Source organism: Lichenostomus cassidix, chromosome 29, assembly GCF_008360975.1.
Source record: "Lichenostomus cassidix isolate B80296 chromosome 29, HeHo_3.0, whole genome shotgun sequence".
NCBI classification, from domain to species: domain Eukaryota; kingdom Metazoa; phylum Chordata; class Aves; order Passeriformes; family Meliphagidae; genus Lichenostomus; species Lichenostomus cassidix.
This window is the reverse complement of record NC_139509.1, coordinates 2,405,374-2,426,002: the sequence shown is the minus strand read 5'-3', so window position 1 is coordinate 2,426,002 and position 20,629 is coordinate 2,405,374. Positions and strand designations below refer to the sequence as shown.

Genomic DNA, 20,629 nt, shown 5'->3' with positions numbered 1-20,629 from the left:
GGAAGGGCGAGGAGGGGCTGGAGGATGGAAACCGCAGGCTCCGGCCTCCTGCAGCCCCAGACATGAATCTGGGGCAGGGATCTGGCATTTGCCCAAACCTCCTCCTCCTCCTCCTCCATCCCTCCGACCCGGTGACGGGTCAGATGCTGCCACTGCCACGACACCAAATCCCTTCTCCCGCTTCGCTCTAAGGTGGGCAAAGAAATGGGACAGAAAAACCTCCCTCCAAAAAAAAACCCTCTCACTCATCCATCATTCTGGCCTCTCATTTCACCAGGCCATTCCCATGCGGACAGAGGGGAATCTGTAACAGGAAAGCCGAGACCCCCCCATTTCCCTGCTTTTAAAAGGAAAAACAGCCCTGTGCGTCCAAGCGTTGCGAGGAACTTCGCCACGGCCGCCGGTTCCCGGCTGGATCGGCTGCCAGCACGGAGCACGGGCGCTGCCAAGAGCGGCCCCTCGCACATTCCCAGCCCGGCCATGGAGCTGACGAGCTCAAGTATTTACTGAATAGATCAATAAGGGCCGGGAACGCGACGTGCACGGCTTGGGAACGAGCGGCTGGCAGGGAGCTGGATGGACGGATGGGGGGGAGGCTGGACAAACGGACACACGGACTGGGGGATGGACAGCCCGGCCGCTGGATAAACACATTCCCAGTGCCACCAGGCCCGGTCATAGCCAAACTCCGCAGCCGAGCGTCGCGGCTCCGGGAGAAGCAGCCCCGGTTATGCAAGAGTGGGAGCGGGGGGCGAGGCCGGGCTGTCACGGGCACCCCTGGGACAGGGGAGACTCCAGCCCCAGGCATCCCCGGGACACCGGGACCCCCGGCCCCGGCTCCCGCAGCGGTGCTGAGCTCCAACTTTCCTGCCTGGCTGCGGGGAAAACTTTGGATTCCAGAGGAAAATGGGATGGAGGGCGGGTGGGAGCCACGGGAACGGGCAAAGAGGAGAAAACGGGGAGCGCAAGCGAGCAGCCCCCGCGGCTGCGGGGGGACGGGGCGGGGGGCGCATCGTGCGCTCAGGAGGGGTGCGGGGAGGACGCCTCCCCAGTCCGGCCCGCTGCCCCGCGGTCCCTCCGGAGTCCCCCCGGCGCGGTGGGGACGGGCTGCGCCCGCTCTGCTTTGTCACGGCGGCGGCGGCGGCGGGGGGAGACGCGCGGCGCCCCCCGCCCCCTCCCCGGCCCAGCCGAGCCCTGCGCCCCCGACAGCGGCTGCGGGGCCGCGCGGCTGCGGCGCCTCCCCCTCCCCGCCGGTGTCCCCCCTCCCCGCCGGTAGCGCCCCGCGGGGGTCCGGCCCCGCCGCCCCCCGACTCACCTTCGAGGGCGCGGGCGGCGGGTGCGGCCAGCAGGGCCAGCAGGCTCCCGGCGAGGGCCAGCAGCGGCCCCATGCCGGCGGCTCGGCGGCGGCGGCAGCGGCTCCTCACGCCGTGCTGCCCGTGGGGCGGCGCGTCCCGGGCCCGCGCACCGACATCCGCGGGGGGCGGGCGGGGGCGGGCCGGCGGCCGGGCCGGGCCGGGCCGGGGGGCGGGCGGACCCTCCGGGCTGGGCGGCGGCGGCGGCGGGGCCGGGGAGCGGCGGGGCCGGGGGGTGGCGGCGGCGGGGGATGGGGGGGGTCTGCGCGCGCCGCCGCCGCGGCGGAGGGAGGGCGGTGATTTGGGGGGGGGGGTGATGGAGCGCGCGCCGCCGCCCGCCTGACGTCACCGGGCTCGAGCCGTCGCCGCCGCCGCGCGCGGACGGGAGCGATGGGGGGGGACGGGACACGCGCGTGGCGGTGGGGGGGGGGTCCTACGCGCATGCGCACGCGGTGCCGGGGCTGCGCCCCCCGGTGGGTGTGGGCAGGGACGGGGTCCGGGCAGGGGTCCGGTGTCGGTACCGGTACCGGTATCGGTGTGCTCTGGGCAAGGGTCCAGTGCTGCTGTCGGTAATGTACGGGCAGGGGTCCGGTGTCGGTACTGGTGCCGGTATCGGTGTCAATATGGTACGGGCAGGGGTCCAGTGCCGGTATCAGTGTCAGTACGGTACGGGCAGCGATCCGGTGAGAGTGTCGGTGTCAGTGTCAGTATGGTCCGGGCAGGGGTCCGGTGTCGGTATCGGTGTCAGTATGGTCCGTGCAGGGGGCCGGGGCCGGGGTCGGTGTGTTACGGGCAGGGGGTCGGTGTGGTACAGCTACAGCGCTGCGGGTCCCGCGCCCACACGCGGTACCGACCCGCGATGCCACTCCAGTCCCCTGCCCGCCCGTGCTGTGGTGGCCCCCAATGGCCCCAGGTGCGGGGGGCGGCCCAGCTCCCCTCTACCGACACACGGTACCGGCTGCAGGTCAGAGACGGACAAGGCAGTAGGAGCCTCATCATCCCTAAGGGCAGCGGGACCCTCGCCGTCCCCTCAGGGCTGCAGGACCTTCACTGTCCCCACAGGGCAGTGGGACATTCACCATCGCCAAAGGCAGTGGGGCAGACCTTCTCCATCCCCAAAGAGCAGTACCCTCCCCATTCTCCCAGGACAGCAGGACCATCACCACCCCCAAGGGCACTGGGACCCTGAGCGTTCCCCCAGGGCAGCAGGACCCTCGCTATCTCCGAGGGTAGTGGGACCTTCACTGTCCCCCCAGGGCAGTGGGTCCCTCGCCAGCCCCGAGGGCACGGGACCCTCGTCGTCCGCCAAGCCGTCCCTGCAGGGGGTGCAGGGCTCAGGGCAGGGGGGCCGGAACAGCAGACCCACATCATGGGGGTCCCGTCATCGACCATCACTCACCCAACTCCAGCTTTGACTGAGAACCGTGACGTCAGAGCCAGAGGCGTGACGTCATCAATTGGCCGCGCCGCTGCCTGCAAAGGCCCGGGGCCGAGGAGGGAGATGGGCAGCGGTCCCGGCACCGTCATCAGGCACCATGCGACCCCTCCGCGTGATGTCATATGTTTTTTTAATTATGTCACACGCCTGCCCCGCCCCACCCCGGTCAGGCAGCAGCGGGGGCGGTCATTCGGGCTGCTGCGGCGCCAGATGTTCGGGAGAAGGTCCAGATGTTCCTGGGACGCCGCCCCTGTGGAAGGGCCGGGGTGGCAAAAGCGTAACCCGGTGGGCTGGAGGGGTTCCGGGGGACGGCTCTGTACCCCCTATTCCCCCGAGCCCCCCAGACGTCGCACATGACCCGGGAGCTGATGCGATTCTGATTCCTCCCACGCGTGGGTCCCGGCCAGTCCTCCAAAGCCCACTTCCCACTCGGTACCATCCTGGACGGGGGTGTGGGGAGGCTTAGAGGGGCCGGGAAGCCCCTTCCCAGTCCCGAACCGCCCCGGCGGGTATCCGACCTCCCGGGATGTCCCGGTGCGCAGTGGGGAAGTCGCGTTCACGGGGCCCCCGGGTGCGTTTGATGCTCCAAATAGAAGCATGGAGAGTTCACTGGCGCCACGGCGGGAGGAGCGGGGAGAACGCGGGGAAGCGCCCGCGGGGCTTCAGACCCCTGGGCTCCGGTGGCGGCTCTGACCCAGCTTCGGTACCGCATCCTCAGCCCCGGCAGCACCGGCCACGCATCCCCCGGTTCGCCCCGGTGGCACCGGCGGTGCGGCAGCGCCCCCTGGTGGCTCCGGGATGGCCCTGCCCGGTGTGGCCCCTCCGTTCCCGTGGACGCCGGGGGTCGGAGCGGCCTTAGGAGCGCCCCGGGGGCGGCGGATACCCCCGTGCAGCAGCAACCACTCCAAGCAACGAGCACCCCTTTTCAGTGCCCCTGCTCCCGTCCTCGGGTCGGTACCGGAGGGTGCAGGCAGAGGCGGGCGCAGCCCTTGAACAACCGCGGGCTCGGACCCCAGGACGGGAACAGGGGCTCAAACCGTGGGGTGCAGGTGCAGCCCGAGACCAACGGTCCGGCCCGGTGCACCCGGGAACGGCGGGGCCACGGAACCGGAGTTGCCCCGGTGTGAGAGCACCCGCGGGAATGGGCGGGGGGCACCCGCGGGCACGGGCGGGGGCTTGGAAGGGCAGCAAAGAGGGACCTGACTAGAGCAGGAGTAGGGTCAGGAGTGGGTGTCAGAGATGGGGCACTCGTGGTTGGGCGCAATGGGTGGGTGGGGGCTGAATGGGGCAGATGTGGGGTCACGAGTGGGATATGGGGCAAGAGCGGGGTCATGATGGGCTACAGGAATGGGGAGATACGGGACACGAGTGGCGTCACGAGTGGTTGGGGGCTGATATGAGGCGGACGCGGAGCCGGTGGGTGCCGCAGCCCCTCGGTGGGGAGGCCTGGGGGTCCCAGGTCCTGTAGAGGTTGGTCTCCGTCCCGGTGCCCTCCCACCCCTCCGCTCGCGCGTCTCCTCCCCCTTCCTGCGCTCGGCGCTTCCCGGCGGAGCGGGGCCGCCGCGGGGACCGGCCGCTCTCGTCGCCGCTATGGAGTGAACGAGGGACAGCGGGGCCCGGCTGGACCGGCCACCCCCCGCCCCCGGCTGTTCTCGCCAGGTAACGGGAGACGGAACCGGGGACTCTGCCACCGCTTGGCACTTCCCGCCCCGACCCGGAACTCGGGCACGGGAACCGAGCTGGGAACCGGGGGGGACGGGGCTCTGCGGGGTGTCCCCTGGGCGGGGGCTGCCAGGGGCGAGGGGGCTGTCCAGGGTCACCTCCCTGCTCCGGTGGCGGGCGGGGGTCCGGGCAGTATGACATGTGACAGGCTGAGCGGGGTATCTGAGGGGGAGCGGAGCGACTGTCAGCCCCTCACTGGGGTGTTTGCGGGTGTTTGGGAAAGAGGCTCCGGGAGCGGTGGCGCCGAGGCTGCGTCGGCCACACAGATGGAAATGCAGCCCAGCTCGGCCCGAAGTCCAGGGCACCCGCTGCTGGGTGGGTGCAGAGGATGGCATCCCGCTTTCCTGGCATCCAGCTCTCCTGGTAGCCGCTGTTTGGGGACGGGGGGCTGCGCAGGGCAAAGGAAGACCCCTTCCCCTGCCCCGCGGTTGAAACCCGGCAGGAGAGTTGCCGGGACGGGAGAGGCACCGAATCCATTCCGGGCTTCCCGAGGCGTGAGTCATCCTGGGCTGGGTCGGCTGAGGAAGGCCCAGCTTCTCTTCCTACACACTGGAGGAGCTTTCACTCCGCGAGAGTGGTCAGCAGTGGGCAGCCCCACGCCAACACGTTGGCTCCGCGGTGTCCTCCCCGTGGCACTGTCACCAGTGTCCCACCGTGTCCCGTGTCCTGGCCTCGGACGGAGAACGCTGGCAGCAGTGGCATCCCCAGTACCCCGGGGAAACTGAGGCACGCTGAGGGGCAGCGACGTCCCTCCGGCTCTTCCCCGCGAGGGCGGAGCCAGAGAGGAGTCCGGGTGTCCTGAGCATCGGGAAAACCTCGGAGCATGTGTCCCTGCAAGAGGCCGGGGGAATCTGCCCAGCAGCCCAGAGGATGAGGAGGGTGCAGAGGGACCCACCTGCCCCATCCCCACCTGCGCCACGCTGGGAGATCGCAGAGGGCAGCGGGGACATGGCCAGGGGTGGGGTCCGTCCCCGTCCCCCCGGCATAGCCCCCCCGAGGGCAGGGGGCTGCGGTTTGATGCCAGGAAGGGCTGGTGGTTAATGAGTAACATCCGTGGGATGTACGGCACCTCGGGACAAGGAAGGGGATGGCGAGTGTATGGCAGCTCCAGCTTGGGGACAGTTTCCTGTTGCAGTGAGAAAGCAGAAAGCTCGTACTGAGAGTGTGGGGGTCCCTGAGGCCCCCCTGTGCCCGGGCTCCTCCTGAGCTACCTCCCAACCCAGGAGACCCCCAGCCCCACGAGGAAGTGAAGCCCCTCGGGTGAAGGAGGAAGCGAAAGTGGCTGTGTCGAGGGGGTTTGGGAAGGGGGAGTGGGCGGGGGGCAGCCCCAGTTTCCCCAGCCAGAAGACAGCTCTGTCCCTACAACCTTGGCTCCCTGGGATGACCTGGAGGAGGGTCTCCATGGGATGTTGCCCGCAGAAAGGAACTGGGAAAAGTTCTTCTGCAGACGGGAAGAAGAGGGAAACATGGAAATTAGGATGGGAAGGAAACAGGGCACGGCTGGGCTGAAGGAACTGCTGTGACTGATGTCAGGAGGGGACTGATGTCAGGATGTCACCCCTCTTGAGCTCCTCCTGGGCTGTGGGAGGAGGGAGCAGCACAGCTTTTCCTGCAGACTCTCAGCAGATCCAGGCATGCCTGGCTTAAGGCTTACGCTCCAGGTTGGCGCTTCCAGCCAGCAGCTGCCTCCCAGGGCTGAGCAGAAATACAGGTTTAATGGGGGAGGAGGACGGGGATTAACCTCGAGGTGACAAAAGGAGAGGCTGTTTTTCCCTCCTGCCAAGATCCCACTGGGGCTGTGGGGAACAGTCCAGCAGCATTCCCGGAATCGCTGTGTGTGTTTCCCACCGGACATTGACCCCTCCGGAGTAACCATCCCCTGGGCCGTTCGCTGCAGTGAATCACCAGGATCTGTTTGCTCCGGACAGGCGTGGAGTTGAAAGCCAAAGCATTTCTGGAAGCGTTAGCCTCCAGCCACCATAGTTGGTTCCTTCCCAGAGTAGTACACGGGGCTCTGTGAGGGCTAATCCCACAGGACACAAAGCACCCCAAGGGCCTCACCGCCACCCCGGGGTGCTCCCGTGTCCCCACGGTGCCGCTCGGTGCAGGCCGCAGGCGTTTGTTTGCTCCGGCTGCGACGTTGCCCAGTGACGCTGGCTTCCTTCCCCTCGCAGGGTTCTCGGAGTCTCTCAGCTCCACCTCCGGCCTGCGCCTTCGGCTCTCTCTGCGCGGCCCAGGCCCGTGGGGAACGCGCTGCCCGCGGGGACTCGTGACGTGACGTGACTCCCGCAAGCCAGGCCTGGGCCCACGGGCCGGCCGGGGGTCCCGCCGGAGCCCCGGGCCCTCGGCTGGGCTGTGAGATAACAGCGCTGCGGGAGCCGCCGCGGGATCAGGCCTTGGCCCCGGGTGGGGCCGGCGGAACCGGCAGCGAGGTGTGTGTGTGGGGATCCCCCTCGCCGGCTGGGCCCGCGGGGCTGTAGCGGGGGCTGGAGGGTGTGAAGGTGGCGGGAGGAAGGGCGGGAGCTGTCGGGAAGAGGCGTGGGGTGGGCATGACGCGGGCAGTGCTGAGGGGACGGGGTGGGAATGTTGGGGTTCAAGCGCCCACCTTAAGGTGTGCACGACCCCAGCCCAGGCATTCCAGGTGGAGTTGCCCATCTAGCGCCTCATTCCAGTCCTCTTTTTGCTTTCCCTGATCTCTGGAGTCCACCGAGCATGAGAGGCAGCCCTCCTTAGCAGGGGGCACCTGAGGAGGTTTTGGGGGACAGCCAGGCCACCTCACTGCGATCACCCCAGCAGAAAGGCATCACCAAGCTCAGGGGAGTTCACATTTGTCCCACTCCCAGGGGGTTCCACACTTTTCCGGCTCTCCCTGCTCTCCTGTGCCAAGTCCAGCAGCACTTGCCCATCCCTCCGAGTCTTCTTGTGTGACGCCCATGGCACAAGGAGTAGGGATTCCCCAGACATGTGGAAAACTGAGGCACAAGTGGGCTGCCAGTCTGCCCAGGATTGCCCAAGAGGCTGATCCTGGATCAAGCTTCCCACTCCTCCTTCTCCTCCTCCCCAGCAGCACAGGAACAACAGGTTCAGACGGCGGGACAAGCGGCAGCTCTCACCCCCTACCCAAGGGGCTTTTGGCCCTTGACCCCCCCAGGGCTGGGCTGGGGGCTCGAGTGGCCCTGCACTCATCCCCTCTCCTTTTTGTCCATAGGTGCCTGTTCCAAGATGTCCCTCTGGAACCTCGTGTCCCACATGCCACCGGAGGAGCTCAGCAGCCTCTACGTGGAGTTTCCCCGGAGCCTGCGGTGTCTCCTGGCCGAGTGGCTAGAGAACCAGCCCTGGTGAGTATCCCAGGCCCTTCCTCCCCAGAGCAGTTTGGGGCTGGGGGTCACACAGGAGAGGGTGGGAATCCATGCCCATTCTCACAACCTTGTCCCCTCTCCAGGGAGTTCATCAATGGCTCGGACACCTTCTGCACCAGCATGGCCAGCGGGATGCTCTCAGCCATGCTGGAGAAACTCCGCAGCGCTGCCAGCAGCGACGGGCAGCAGTGCCAGATCCTGCAGCAAGTCAACAGCATCGAGGTGTGCAGGGATCCCGGGGGCCAGGTCATGCTGGGATCACAGCCAGCTCCCAGGAAAACTTGATTATTTTATGCTGGAAGGGCTCGATGCCTTAGGATTGTCCCCATGTGACTCCCGTTTCCAGGCTTGTGAGCAATGAGTGGACTCAGCTTTTGGGGTTTTGGGGTATTCCAGAGGACAGAGGGGGTTTGTTTGCATCCTGGGGCTGACCTGATTTCTGCAGCCCAATGGCCCTCAGGGAGTTGCCACATCCCCCCCAAAACAGTTCCATGGGGACCCTCCCGAGACTCTCAGCCCCCACAGCCCCAGTCGCCCCAAGTTATTAGCACTCAGGGGCTGTCTCACCAGATGTTCCCCATTTTCTGCTTGAGTGTTTGATTTCTCCTTCCTCCGGGCTGTGTGGGGCTGTGTTTCTTCCTGCGTGACCTCTGGGTTTCATTTTTGGGGTTTTTTCTCTTATCGAGGCTGTTGGAATTGCTCTGTCCATTTCCCAACCCTCTGATTTATTCTCTCTGTCCAGCAGAGCTCAGAGTGCCAGGGCTGAGCAGGGCTCACTCCCAGAGCCCTGTTCTGGTTGAAAACTCTGCATTTTTGGTAACAGACCTTTTTAATATCCACCATTTGGGAAGTGATCAGCTTTAGCTGCAACTTCTGGAGAATAGGATGACTTTCCAAAACAGCACTGTTGCTTTTTGCTGTAGGAAACAAGCAGATGTTTCAGCTTAAGGATTTTTTATTATTTAAAACATTGAAGCAGAACAGCCCTCCTGAATTCCCTCCTCCTTCCATCCCTCATCCTGGAACACCAAATCCTCATTTCTCCACGCCCGGCTGGGCTGTTCCCTGCTCTCGGTGCTGCTGCAGACAGTGGGAGCCAGGTGCACCCCAGGATGGGCAACCACAGGGCTGGGGGTGCAGATTGGAGCCAAACCTGAGCCTCTCACCCCCTGAATCCCTCATTTTCCCTGGAAGAGCCCACAGGGCTGCCAGTGCTGCATCCAGACTGCCACAGCGGAGCTCCCACCGGCACAGGAACCCACCAAGCACGTCATCAACCATTCCCCCATCGTGTTCTGCTGCTGTTTTGGGAAGTAGCTAATTTGGGAAATGCGTGAAGGCCAGAGGAGCTGGCGCAGGACACGGGAGCTGGCGCCAGCAGGGGAATTCCTCTCCTTGTTTTCAGTGGAAGGCATTGATCCACCCAGGGCAGCTGGGAGAGGAGTCTCCCCCAGGTGTCAGGCTGGAGGCTGCAGGAAATGCTCACAGGAATGGAGAATTCCCTTTAGTTTGAGATTTATTTTTTTTTCAATTTGAAGTCGATTTTTTTTTTTTAAATACAAAAAAACGGAGTTGGAGCTGATGTTCCTGTTGGTCCCTCTAGCTCCAGATATTGCATGATTCAATGCACCATTTAAAGTGGTTTTAAAGGTGGAAATCAGCTCTGTCCTCATTGTGGAGCCCCTGAGTCACCTTGGCCGCGTTTTGGGGGAGGGGATTGAGGTGGGAGTGGGCAGGGAACAGGGGGCACGAGTCCTGCACCCCCAGACACCCCCTGTTTGTGTCCCCCCAGAACACCTTCCGCCGGGACCCTCTGCAGCTGGTGGCCCTCATGAGATCCATCATGGAGGGCGAGAAGGCGGCCGTGCTCAAGCGGGTGGGTGGTCCTTGCCTCCCTTCTTGTCACCCCAAGGTGCAGGACAGGCCACCAGCACCTGCTGACCCCACTCTGCTCTGCCCCAGGACCACCACCTGCCCCTCAGCTTCCACCGGCGGCAGGAGGAGCTGAAGTTCAGCCTGGGGCTGCAGCGGCTGCAGCACCGAGTCCGTGAGATCCAGGCGCTCCGGGACGAGGGGTCAGGGCGGGATGGGGCCATGCAGAGCTCCACAGCCCCCAAGGACCTGCCCACCCTCATCCTCGAGGCTGTGAAGGAGCTGGAGGCAGCCAAACAGCAGATCCTGAAGAGGATCCAGATCTGGAAGAGGCAACAGCAGCTGGCAGGGAATGGGACCATCTTCGAGGAGAACCTGGCGCCACTGCAGAAGAGGTGAGAGAGCACCCTGAGCAAGCCCCTGCTCCTCCTGCCAGCCCGAGGGGCTCCAGTGAGTGATACTGGGGTGCTGAAGGACCCCTTTTCCCCAGGTGTGAGAACCTGGTCGAGGTTTACTTCCAGCTGCAGCAGCAGGTGATGGCAGCAAGCGCAGAGCTGGGGCCCGAGTTGCTGCCCCGACTCCTGGAGCGCTTCAAAGAGGTGTTGTCCAGCCTGGTCAAGAGGTAACTGGCTGGGGGGTTGTGATGGCCGAGGGGCTGTGGTGGCCAAGGGTTGAGGTGGGTCCGCGGCACTGATGGCAGAGCTGGCAGGTGCCAAGGTGTCCCTTTGTCCCTCAGCTCCTTCCTGGTGGAGAAGCAGCCCCCGCAGGTGCTGAAGACCCAGACCAAGTTCCAGGCGAGTGTCCGGTTCCTGCTGGGCCCGCGGCTGCTGAAGGCAGCGCCCAAGCCCTACGTGGTGAGGGCCGACATGGTGACGGAGAAGCAGGCACGGGAGCTGGAGCTCAGCACCTACAGCAACACCCTCAGGTGAGCGGTAGGTCTGGGGGCAGGGGGGCTTCCTCACCACCATGCCCTGCCTGACCTCCTCCTCTGCCCAGTGAGAGCACGGGAGAGATCATGCACAACACGGTGGCCCTGGAGACCAACCCCACCAGTGGGACCTGCTGTGCCAACTTCAAGAATGTGGTGAGTGCCAGCAGCAAAGCTGGGGGCTCTGCTGGGGGCTCTGTTGTGGTTTTGGGGATCCTGAGGCTGGGGATGCTCATCTCTCCCTCTCCAGCTGCTGAAGAAGATCAAGCGCTGCGAGCGGAAGGGCTCTGAGTCAGTGACGGAGGAGAAATGTGCTGTTCTGTTCAGCACCAGCGTGGTCTTGACCCCCAACAATGTCTCCATCCACCTCCAGGTACCACCTCCTCTGCCACGGGATGGGGCTGGATGTGCTGAGCCTTCCCCTGTGGGACACCTGTGCTGGGCTGGGACAGTCCCAGGGCAGCCACCACGCTTGGTTTTGGGGGTTGAGGTGGGACCCTCTCTGCCCCCAGGTCCTGTCTCTGCCCATCGTGGTCATTGTCCACGGGAACCAGGACAACAATGCCAAAGCCACCGTGCTGTGGGATAATGCCTTCTCTGACATTGTGAGTGCCACGAGATGGAGGGAAGGAACTGGAACCTGGAGCTGGGTGGGCTCTGGAGGGGGAGGCAACAGTGCAGGCTGGAGCAAAAGCCCAGGGGTGGGACATGGTGGGGGTCCTGTCCTGATGACCCCCTGCCCGGCCACAGGAACGAGTGCCCTTCGTGGTGGCCGAGCGGGTGCCCTGGGAGAGGATGTGTGACACCCTAAACCAGAAGTTCATGGCAGAGGTGCAGACCACCAAAGGGCTCCTCAAGGAGCACTACTTCTTCCTGGCCCAGAAGATCTTCAATGACCACAGCGCGAGCCTTGAGGACTTCAAGAGCCGTCAAGTATCCTGGTCCCAGTTCAACAAGGTGGCTGGGAGGGCTGGCCAGGGTGGGCAGGGGCCAGCAAGGCCATGGGGAACCTCATGGCCTCTCTCTGCCTCAGGAGATCCTCCCTGGTCGGGGATTCACCTTCTGGCAGTGGTTTGATGGAGTCCTGGACCTCACCAAGAGATGCCTCAAAAGTTACTGGTCAGACGGGTGGGTGTCCCAGGGCTGGGCTTGGGGGGTCCTGGTCCCACCCTGCCACTCTGGGTGGTCCTGATCCCTCTTTCCCATCTGTCCACCCCTCCAGACTCATCATGGGCTTCATCAGCAAGCAGTACGTGTGCAAACTGCTGAGCACGGCACCGGATGGGACCTTCCTGCTCCGCTTCAGCGACTCCGAGATCGGGGGCGTCACCATCGCTTACGTCATCCGGGGCAAGGACGGTGAGACATGGGTCAGGTGCTGTGCAGGGGGTGTCCACATTGCCAAGGGGTGTGGGGTGTTCTGGGAACCAGCGCTGGACTCCCGTGGTGTGTTTCCCCTCGCTCAGGCTCCATCCAGGTGGAAAACATCCAGCCCTTCTCTGCCAAGGATTTGTCCATCCGCTCCCTCGGCGACCGGATCCGGGACCTGGGGCAGCTCCGCAACCTGTACCCCAACACCCCCAAGGACCAGGCATTCGGGAGTCACTACAACAGTGAGCAGGGCGGGCTGGGATGAGCCCTGGGCTGCCCTTCTGCACCCCAGCAATGCTGCAGGAGGGTCTTGGGTCTCACCCAGGTGGCCCCAAGGCTTGCAGGGATGGCTTGGGCTGGCAAAGAGGGTTGGAGGGCATGGTGGGGATGGTGGCTCATGGATGCTTCTCCTCCCTGAGCAGAAGAGCAGACAGGCAAGGACGGCCGGGGTTACGTCTCCACTGCCATCAAGATGACAGTGGAAAGTGAGAGGTGGGTGCACATGGACCAGGGTTTGCACAGACCCCTGGCTGGCCTGAGCATCCCCCTGGGCAGGGAAATCCCTGACCGGGAAAAACAGAGCTGTGCTGGTGGGCGAAGAGCTCCTGTGGGCCTCCTGGAGCTGTACTGGGGCACATCTGTGCACCTGCTGCCCTCCTCCCCGAGCACTCACTAGTACAAACACCCCTTTGGAGTCCTGACCTGACAGTGCTGATGGGGACCATGGGCATTTGCAGGGACCAGCAGCCTCCAAGCACCATCGGGGCTCCCATCGAAGCCCCCCAGGTGCATATGTTCAACCCCCCCGAGCTGCGCCCTGAGAGTCTGCCACCAGTGCTGGGCTCCATCTGGTGAGTGCCCTCCTGTGGGGCGGGGGGTGGGGGGCTGTGGCAGACCCCTCCCCTCAATCTGAACCTCTCTGTGTGTGCACTGCAGCCCCCCAACTCCATTCTGCCCCCAGCCCATGTCCATGGGCTACCCCACAGTCGAGAGCAACATGGACATGATGGTCTCCGACAGGCTCCCCTCCCCCTTCCACAGGTAGGAGCAGGGCAGGGTAGGGAGCAGAGTGGACACCCCTCCACCCCCCAGCAGGGTCAGGGGGTGTTCCCCCCTCTCTGAGTGCTCCCCCTCCCCACAGCCCATCACCGATGCTCTCGCCATCCCTGGGCATGGACCCCTCACTGTCGCACTGCCAGGACCCTGCCTTCAGGACCCCCAGGTAAGACCTGGCACACAGCTGGAGTGGGGGCACCTTGCCCTGCACACCTTTCCCCCCTCCCCACCCCAGGCAGGCAGACCTGGAGCGGCTATCCCCAGCTGACCAGTGCTCCCAGTGCTCTGCCCTACTGGTGCTCCCTGGAGGAGCCCCACACCAGCCCCCCAAACCAAGCAATGACCCCTCCAAAACAAGCAGCGCTCCCTCAGTGCCTTGGGGCCGGTGAGTGCCCAGGGGGAGGGAGATACCCACAGTCTACACCATTCTTTGCCCCCCCAGACCCTTCCTGCCCAACCAGTACATGCCTGGGGAGGTCTCACAGCTGCTGCCCGGGGGTCCCTCTGTGGAGCCACAGGACGACGAGATGACCGAGCTGGCCCCGTTCCCGACCACCGGGGATGCTTCGCTGCAGAGTCCCCCGCGGTGGTAAGCACGGGGAGGGGTCAGCGAGGGAAACCCCCTCCCAGGCCCCCCCGGTCACCCTGCTGCCTCTGTCCCCAGGGTGTCGCCCAGCATGGAGCAGTCGTTGGGCTCGGATTTGGACCAGTTCCTGCAGGATGTGTCCCTGTTGCCCCCCTTCGCGCCCCTCCCGCAGCACAGCGGGTACCCCAATTCCAGCCCGTCCTTCTGGGGGCTGGGGGACGCGCGGTGGGATGACAGCGTCCGGCCAGGACATGCGTGAGGGGGCTACGGGGGGGCGCATCAGACTGGGACCCCCTCACTCCCTCCCTCCCTCCCAGCCTTGCCTGGGTTCATGGACTTGATACGACTCACGCTAGGGTGGAAACTCCAGCTGGGAAAAGGGGGGATTGGGGGGATTTGGGGTAACCCCCGCCCCCCTCCCTCCGTGCATTGCTGCCCGCCCCCGCTGCTGCCGGGGGTCCGCGGGTGAGGGGGTGCAGGCGCAGGGGCCCCGTCCTGCGTGGGGGGCACCGGCAGCCGCACGCGGTGCCCCCAGCCCACGCCGCCGGGATGAGTCACGGCGGGGGCGGGAGGCGGCAGCGCGAACGGCGCCGGGGCGGAGGTGCCAGCCCGGTGCCCGGCGGAGGGGACACCATGACCCCCATGGAGGGGGACGCGATCCCCTCGCACCCCCGCGGTCAGCGCTTGCTTTGGGGTTTTGAGCTGCTGCTCAATCCCCCCCCCCTCCAGGCTGGAGCAGGGGGCAGGAAGATAAGCCATAAAATAAAGTTTTATTCCAAAATAACAAAATAAATAATCTACTGTACACGGTACAAAGGAAGAGTCGCTAATGCTCTAAAAAGACACCACACAGTCCTAACGGGGGGGGTGGGAACCCCGGGGCTTGTGGGGATGGGGGGGAAGGAGGAGGAACCCCGAGAGGTTGGGGGGGACAGCACCTCCCCAGTGCCCGTCAAACGCCGCCTGCGTCGTGCTGGGAGGGGGTGACACCCCACGGCACGTGTGACACCCCCTGGCACAGGGACCATGCTTGGAGCACACGCAGGTATCGGGGTGCGGGGGCGTGCGGGGGTTGGGGGGGTTGGGTGGGTATTTACAGCCGATGTGGTGCTGGGGGGGTCGCAGGGGGGTGCACAGTGAGCTGGCACGTGCTGCGGGGAGGGGGCTGGCGGCTGGTGCGTGGGCGCTGCGGGTGGGGGGGGTGTGCGGGGCGGGGGGGGACCGTGTGCCCGGCGTGGGCGGCAGCGCTGACGTGGGAGCGCACGGTGCGACGCGGCTGTCCCCGCGCCGTGACGGGGCCGGGGGGGGACGGTCAGCACGGGGGGGGCTGTACAGGGGGCTCCAGTCCATCGAGGGCTCCCCAGCCCTGGGGGGCGGCAGGGGCGCGGAGCCGGGCGGGATGAGGGTATTGCTGCTGCGGGGAGTCGCATCCCGCCGCGGCTGAGGTAACCAGAGCGTCGGTGCGGGACGGGAGGGGGCCGGGGGGCTGCGGTTCAGTTCCCCCCAGGCTCCCCGGGCCCGGAGCGCCGCCGGCACCCTTCCCCCAGCACGTTATTGCTTCGTTAATGGTGGCGGGGGGGCTACAGGGGCCTCACTGCCGGCTGGTCTCCTGCTCCACCTTGATGGTGCCCCGAGGGGGCTCTGGGGGGGCCGGAGGACCCCGTTCTGCCAGCCCGTCCTCGAACTCTGCGGGGAGAACACGGACACGGCGTCAGGACACGATTCCACGGGAGAAAGCAGCGGTGCCGCCCTGACCCCTGCCCACGGCAAAGCCCCCCCGGCCCCGCGGGGGCTCACCTGGTCCCGGGGGCTTCCCCGGCAGGCAGGGGCTGAGCCTCCCCACGCGCTCGTGAGAGACCAGCCGGGCCAGGCGCAGCCCCTCGTCCATCAGCGTCTGCTGGAGGATGTGGCGGCTCCAGAGCCCGTGGGGTGCGAGGCCGAGGGGCACATCCGGGGCCGCACCGGGCGGAGGGGTCAGCCGGGGACAAGCCCCCGCCGCTGCCGAGAGAGGGGCGAGAGTCAGCGCGAGGGGCCGGGGGCCACCCACCACCAGTCCCCCGGGAAGGACAGGAACCCCCACTCACCCTGCAAGTGGCCGTCGAGGCTCTCTCCGGAGAGGCTGCCCGTGTCCTCCTCCAGGCTGGCTCGGTACGCGGCCCCGGGGGGCTCCAGCCCCACCGGCAGTGCTAGGAGCTCAGGGCGGCTCTGCTCTCCTGCCTGCCAGGAGCACAGAGGTGAGAAGGTTCCCTGTGCCACCCACCCCGGGACAGCCAGGGCCCCAGCCCCACAGCCACCACCCCGAGCCGGCACGGGCAGCCCCGGGCACGCTGTGCCGTCACACCCACGCTCACAGGTGTGCACACCTGCACACACTCGCCCTGCACCTGCACCCACCTCCTGCTTGAGCCGCTTGGCCACGACGGCACCACTGTCCTCAGGATGGGCCCTGGCGGTGGAAAGGGGCTGTGTCAGGTGTGGGGGTGGCCACGGCAAGGCCCCACAGCGTGGGGGCAGCCACCGGGCAGGGTGATGCCAGAGGCTGGGGCTCTGGCACAGATGGAATTGGGGGCGGAAAAAGAGGGAAGCAGCTGGAGAGTGAAGGAAAAAGGCAGCCCTGGCACAATGGGCAGGGGGCTTTGGGGAGGGAAGCAAGGGATTGGGTATTCCCAGTGGCATCCCTTTGCTGCTTGGCATCCCCCCCCACGCCTGGCATCCCCGTCATTCCCATCCTCCCCACCTCCCACACTCGGAGGTCAGGCAGAAACCACCCACGCTGGGAAAGGGAACTGGGGGCTGCAGGGCCCTGGCCCCATCCAGAAGTGCTGGACCATGGTGCAGCTCCTGGGGTGCAGGGGGTGACAGCCAGGCCCCACCCAGGCCCACGAGGAGGGGGTTTCCCAGGTATGGGCTCACCTGGCCACCTTGAGCGAGGACAGGTAGGTGCTCTCCCTCGCGACCTGTCGTGACAGCGAGAAGAGCTCAACGCGCCGCAGCAGCAGCGAGTTGTCCCGCAGGCAGAACTGGGCGGCAGCCTCGTTGATGATGAGCTGGGGGCAGAGATGATGTGTGAGTGGGGAAAGGGACGGCAGCACCCACGGGACAGCAGCGCCCACGCGACCCTCGGCTAAGGCAGCGCCGGCTCCAGGCTGGCAGATGCCACCTGGGTGGGAGCAGACCTCAAATCCCACCCACCCACACCCCCAGAGCCGCCCCGGTCCCTGTCCCAATCCAGCACATTCCAGGAACTTCAAGCACGGAGCCCACCTCGTGCAGGGTGAGCTGCTTGCCCTCGCGGCGCCGAGCTTCGCCGCGGCCGTAGATCGCACTGTGCCGGCGGATCTCCTCCTCCTTCTGCCGGTCACCATCCTCCAGCTGGAAGATGTGGCCCACAGCCTTGGCCAGCTTCTTGTTGAGCTTCATCAACGCTCGCAGCTCGGCCTCACCGCCCCGGGGGCAGCTCTGCAGCAGCCGCTCCACACTCTCCACCACCGTCCGTGCCAGCTCCGGCTCCAGCTCCGCGCCCGCCGCCTGCTCCCCGCCACTCCCACCCGGGGAGAAGGGGGGACCTCCCGGCTCCTCGTCCCCGCCGCCCTCTGACTCAGGGGTGCTCCTTCCCGGCCACGGTGGGGCTGCCGACGGTGACAGCTTCTCCCCCGGCTCCGTGGGGCTGCGGGCTGGGGGCGTCCCGGCACTGCCACCCCCCTTGCCCGCTGCCTCGCCAGGGCTGGCATGCCCGTTGCTGAGCGCCTTGCGCCCACTGGCCTCAGAGAGCTTGAAGAGTGGGATGCTGCTGACCGGGACGGCCGAGACGGGCTGGCTGAAGAGCCCCGGGTTGGAAGCCCACTCACGCAGGGCCTTCTGGAGGCGGCGGACGTGGAGGGGCTTGGTGGCCATGCCCACCAGCGCCATGATCTCCAGGAACTCCTCCTCGCCCGCCTCGCAGAGCTGCTGCACGTCGTCCCCCCCTTGCTGGATGAAGGTCTCGTAGTAGCCCAGTAGGTTGGCACGTTGCAGCACCCGGTACAGCTGCAGCTCCCCCAGCGTGCGGGGCAGGGCCATGGCGAGCCTGAGGTGGACAGAGGGACAGACGGACTCACCACCGGGACAGATGGACATGCAGGAAAAACCCCCTCCCCACCCTTGGGCCCAGGGGTAAAAGGCAGAGGGAGCACTCCTGGAGTCGGGGTGTCCTAGTGTCCCTAAACCCCACGGGGTGCCCAGTCCCACCCATGTGCTCCACGCCGGGACGGTCCCTGCAGCCACAGCCCCCAGACGTGGCACAGATTTGAGTGGGGTCCCCCTCATCCCAGCCCCCACCCTGAGCTGTGCCCAGCCTATCCTCCCCGCCCCAGCCAGCAGCCCCCCATCCCAGGTCCTCGCACGGGGCAGGACACACGTGGGGCTTTCCTAGCCCCCGGGATGATGGGCCAGTGCCGACCCCCCTATGGGCAACATCCCCCAGGCCCCCTGCCCTGCCCGTGCCCTGTTCCTCTGTGGTCCCCTGGGTCCCATCAGGGCGATTCTTCCCCGGTGACCCCGCCCTACTCGGTGCCCCCATCCCCACCCCGGTCCCACCAGGGCCATCCTCCTCCAGTGCCCCCACATCTGCTTGGTCCCCTCCGGTGCCCTGGACCCCCGCGGTGCCCCATCCCCCCCGATCCACCTCAGACCCACGGGGGTCATCCCTTCCCCGGGCTCTCTGCCCTGCCCGGTGACCCCCGGTGTCCCATCCCCCCGCCGTCCTCACGGTCCCTCCGTGCCCCCACGGTCCCATCGAGGCCATCCTCCCACGAGCCCTCTACCCCTCCCGGTACTCCCCGGTGCCGCGGTCCCCCCGGTCCCATCGGGACCATCCTCTCCCCGTGCATCCCGGCGCCCCGGACCCACCCGGATCGCCGTGGCCAACACCCCTCAGGCCCCCCGCCCTGCCGGGTGTCCCTCGGTGCTCCGTCCCCCTGTGGTCCCCCCAGTCCCACCATGGCCACAGTCCTCCGGGACCCCCGCCCTGGCGGGTGCCCCCCGGTGCCCCGTCCCCTCCCGCCGTCCCCCGCTTGCTCACCGCCTCCTGGAACCGCCTCCGTCCGCTCCGCCCGCCCCGCCGGGCGGCCGGGGAGGGGCGGGGGGGCTCCGGGACCGGCTCTAGCCCGGGGTCCGGGGGGTGCCGGGGCTCGGGGGTCCCGCGGCCGGGCCGGGCGCGCTCCCTCCGCCGCGCCGCGCCGCTCTGCGCGCCGCCCACACGGGCGGGACCGTGAAATAGCAGCGGCCCCGGCTGCGCCGCGCGTGGGAGGCCCCGGGGGCGGATCCCGCGGCTGCCGCCCCCGCCGAGCGCGGGGGGGGGGCAGCGGGGGGCGGCGGCACCGGCCCCCCCTTGTTCCCCCCGGCACCGGAGCAGAGGGGGGGGAGCGGGAGCAGAGCCCCGCACGGCGGTATCGGGGGTCCCACAGCCCCGGCAGGGACCGGGGAGGACACGCGTGGCACGGGGGGTCCGTGGGAGAGGCAGAACCCCCAGGAGGGGACACGGTGCTCGGTGTTGGCGTGGGCACCCTGAATCTCGGGGGTCCCGCTGGCAGCGCTCGCAGCATCCCCGGTTTCGGTGACAACGCAACCGGACGCGGGGATGCTCCGGGCACCGGCACCGCTGTCCCGTAGCCCACGGCGGTGCCAGAGCCTCGGCGGAGGGCTGGCACTTCGTGTCATCGGCAACACACGCTGCGATCGATAGGCTTCGGGGTGAGCACCCCCGCGGCGCCCCGGAGCAGCGAGAAGGGGAGTGGATGGAGCTTTCTCGGGTGGGCTGAAGGGATGCTGAAGCCCCTCGCCCGCAGTACCGGGGTCCCTCCCGGGGGAGGGAGAAGGAGGGGTGTCACGGCCCGCACCCCGGTCCGGCCCTGCGTGGCTCGGCGCTATTTATACCGCGGCCGGCGCCTGGCGTGGGGCCAGAGCCGCCCCCGCGCGATCCTGGCCGGGGGGGCCATGCCGGTGTCCGGCGCACATCCCCGGAGCTGCCGCGGGAGCAGCCAGGGGTCCCGCACGGGCACGGTCCCATCGCGGGGGTCCTGCCCCATCCCTCCCGCTTCAGCCCCCTCCCCACCGCCCCCCCGTCACACTCCCCCCTCTCTCCACGACCAGGCGTCCGGCGCGGCGGGGCCGTTCCCAGCCCCGGCGCTGCCCCCGGCTGACGCACATCCTCCGCCCACGGCCCCGCCGCTTCCCGGCTCCGCCGCCCACGGCCCGCGGAGGGGGAGCGGGGGGGCCGCCCGAGCCCGCTCCCCGCTGCCCGCCCACGGGCAGCCACCGCCCCACGGGGAGGGACCCACGCGGAGGGCGGCACCCCCTTCCCGGGGCTGGGGGAGCCTCGCTCCGAGAGGACGGACGGTGCCGGCAGCGAGGCGAACGGGAGCCCCCCGGTCGAGCCGAGCCGCCCCTTCGCCCGTGGGATGCGGGACACCCTCCGCGCCGGGCGACACTGGTGACCCGCGTTCCACGTCAGCCCTGGCAGAGCGCCGACCGGGGCCGTGGGGTCGCGCAGCCTGGTCCCGGCAGGGCTCGGTGCCGGCTCGGGGCCGAGGGTTCGGTGCCGGGGGAGGGGCGGGGGAGAGGCGGGTCCTGCGCGCCCCCCACGCGTGACCCATTCACACAAACACCGCGAGGCCGCGCCCTGATAGGCGGAGGCGGCTGTCAATCAGACAGGAGTCGCGAGAGGGGCGGTGGGCGTGGCCAGAGGCGCCGGCGTTCTGATAGGCTGAGGGGCGTGTCTGTCAGGGCCGTTACCCGGGCGGGGCGTGGCTGTTGAGTGAATGGCAGGTCATGTTGGTTACCGTGGTAACCGAGGGCGGGAGCATGGCTGGTTCCTGCACGCGCAGTGATGATAGGTTGAAAGTACTGTCAATCAACACGGCAGGGGGCGGAGGGGCGGGCGTGAGTTCATACCTCCTTTATGATAGG

At 67.3% G+C, this 20,629-nt stretch overlaps 3 protein-coding genes across 11 annotated transcripts in view; 1 reads left to right on the top strand and 2 right to left on the bottom strand.

Annotated features, from left to right (window-relative positions):
• Positions 1–1,476, bottom strand: part of LRP1 (LDL receptor related protein 1) — a 76,458-nt gene extending 74,982 nt beyond the window's left edge. For 5 of the 6 annotated variants that reach the window (XM_085040912.1, XM_085040915.1, XM_085040914.1 and 2 more), the window contains exon 1: positions 1,316–1,475. In XM_085040912.1, the coding sequence (XP_084897038.1) occupies positions 1,316–1,388 (73 nt within the window). In that variant the 5' untranslated portion in view covers positions 1,389–1,475. Of the gene's footprint in view, positions 1–1,315 lie in introns of all 6 variants that reach the window. The other variant, XR_014846322.1, reaches the window with a different exon arrangement.
• A 2,691-nt stretch (positions 1,477–4,167) lies between these two features.
• STAT6 (signal transducer and activator of transcription 6) lies at positions 4,168–14,500 on the top strand. 2 transcript variants are annotated; one of them, XM_085040956.1, is made up of 21 exons: positions 4,168–4,449; positions 6,687–6,944; positions 7,721–7,850; positions 7,955–8,093; positions 9,664–9,747; positions 9,834–10,138; positions 10,234–10,365; positions 10,480–10,668; positions 10,740–10,827; positions 10,922–11,044; positions 11,184–11,276; positions 11,422–11,628; positions 11,705–11,799; positions 11,894–12,030; positions 12,138–12,284; positions 12,465–12,534; positions 12,780–12,893; positions 12,979–13,083; positions 13,184–13,264; positions 13,541–13,687; positions 13,763–14,500. In XM_085040956.1, exons 3-21 carry the CDS (start codon positions 7,735–7,737, stop codon positions 13,941–13,943), a joined length of 2,553 nt encoding a protein of 850 aa, XP_084897082.1. In that variant the 5' UTR covers positions 4,168–4,449; positions 6,687–6,944; positions 7,721–7,734; the 3' UTR covers positions 13,944–14,500. The 2 variants fall into 2 exon arrangements, with proteins under 2 accessions (XP_084897082.1, XP_084897083.1); XM_085040957.1 differs by lacking the exon at positions 4,168–4,449 and having other exon boundaries at positions 5,055–6,944.
• Positions 14,436–19,506, bottom strand: NAB2 (NGFI-A binding protein 2). Of its 3 annotated transcripts, XM_085040973.1 has the most exons (7): positions 18,744–19,506; positions 16,949–17,750; positions 16,598–16,731; positions 16,079–16,130; positions 15,769–15,901; positions 15,482–15,682; positions 14,436–15,370 (listed from the first exon to the last, which is right to left on the bottom strand). In XM_085040973.1, the coding sequence occupies exons 2-7, from the start codon at positions 17,741–17,743 to the stop codon at positions 15,276–15,278; spliced, it is 1,410 nt and encodes a 469-aa protein (XP_084897099.1). In that variant the 5' UTR covers positions 17,744–17,750; positions 18,744–19,506; the 3' UTR covers positions 14,436–15,275. The 3 variants fall into 3 exon arrangements, with proteins under 3 accessions (XP_084897099.1, XP_084897097.1, XP_084897098.1); XM_085040971.1 differs by lacking the exon at positions 18,744–19,506 and having other exon boundaries at positions 16,949–18,008; XM_085040972.1 differs by lacking the exons at positions 15,482–15,682; positions 18,744–19,506 and having other exon boundaries at positions 16,949–18,215.
• Positions 19,507–20,629: the final 1,123 nt, after the last annotated feature.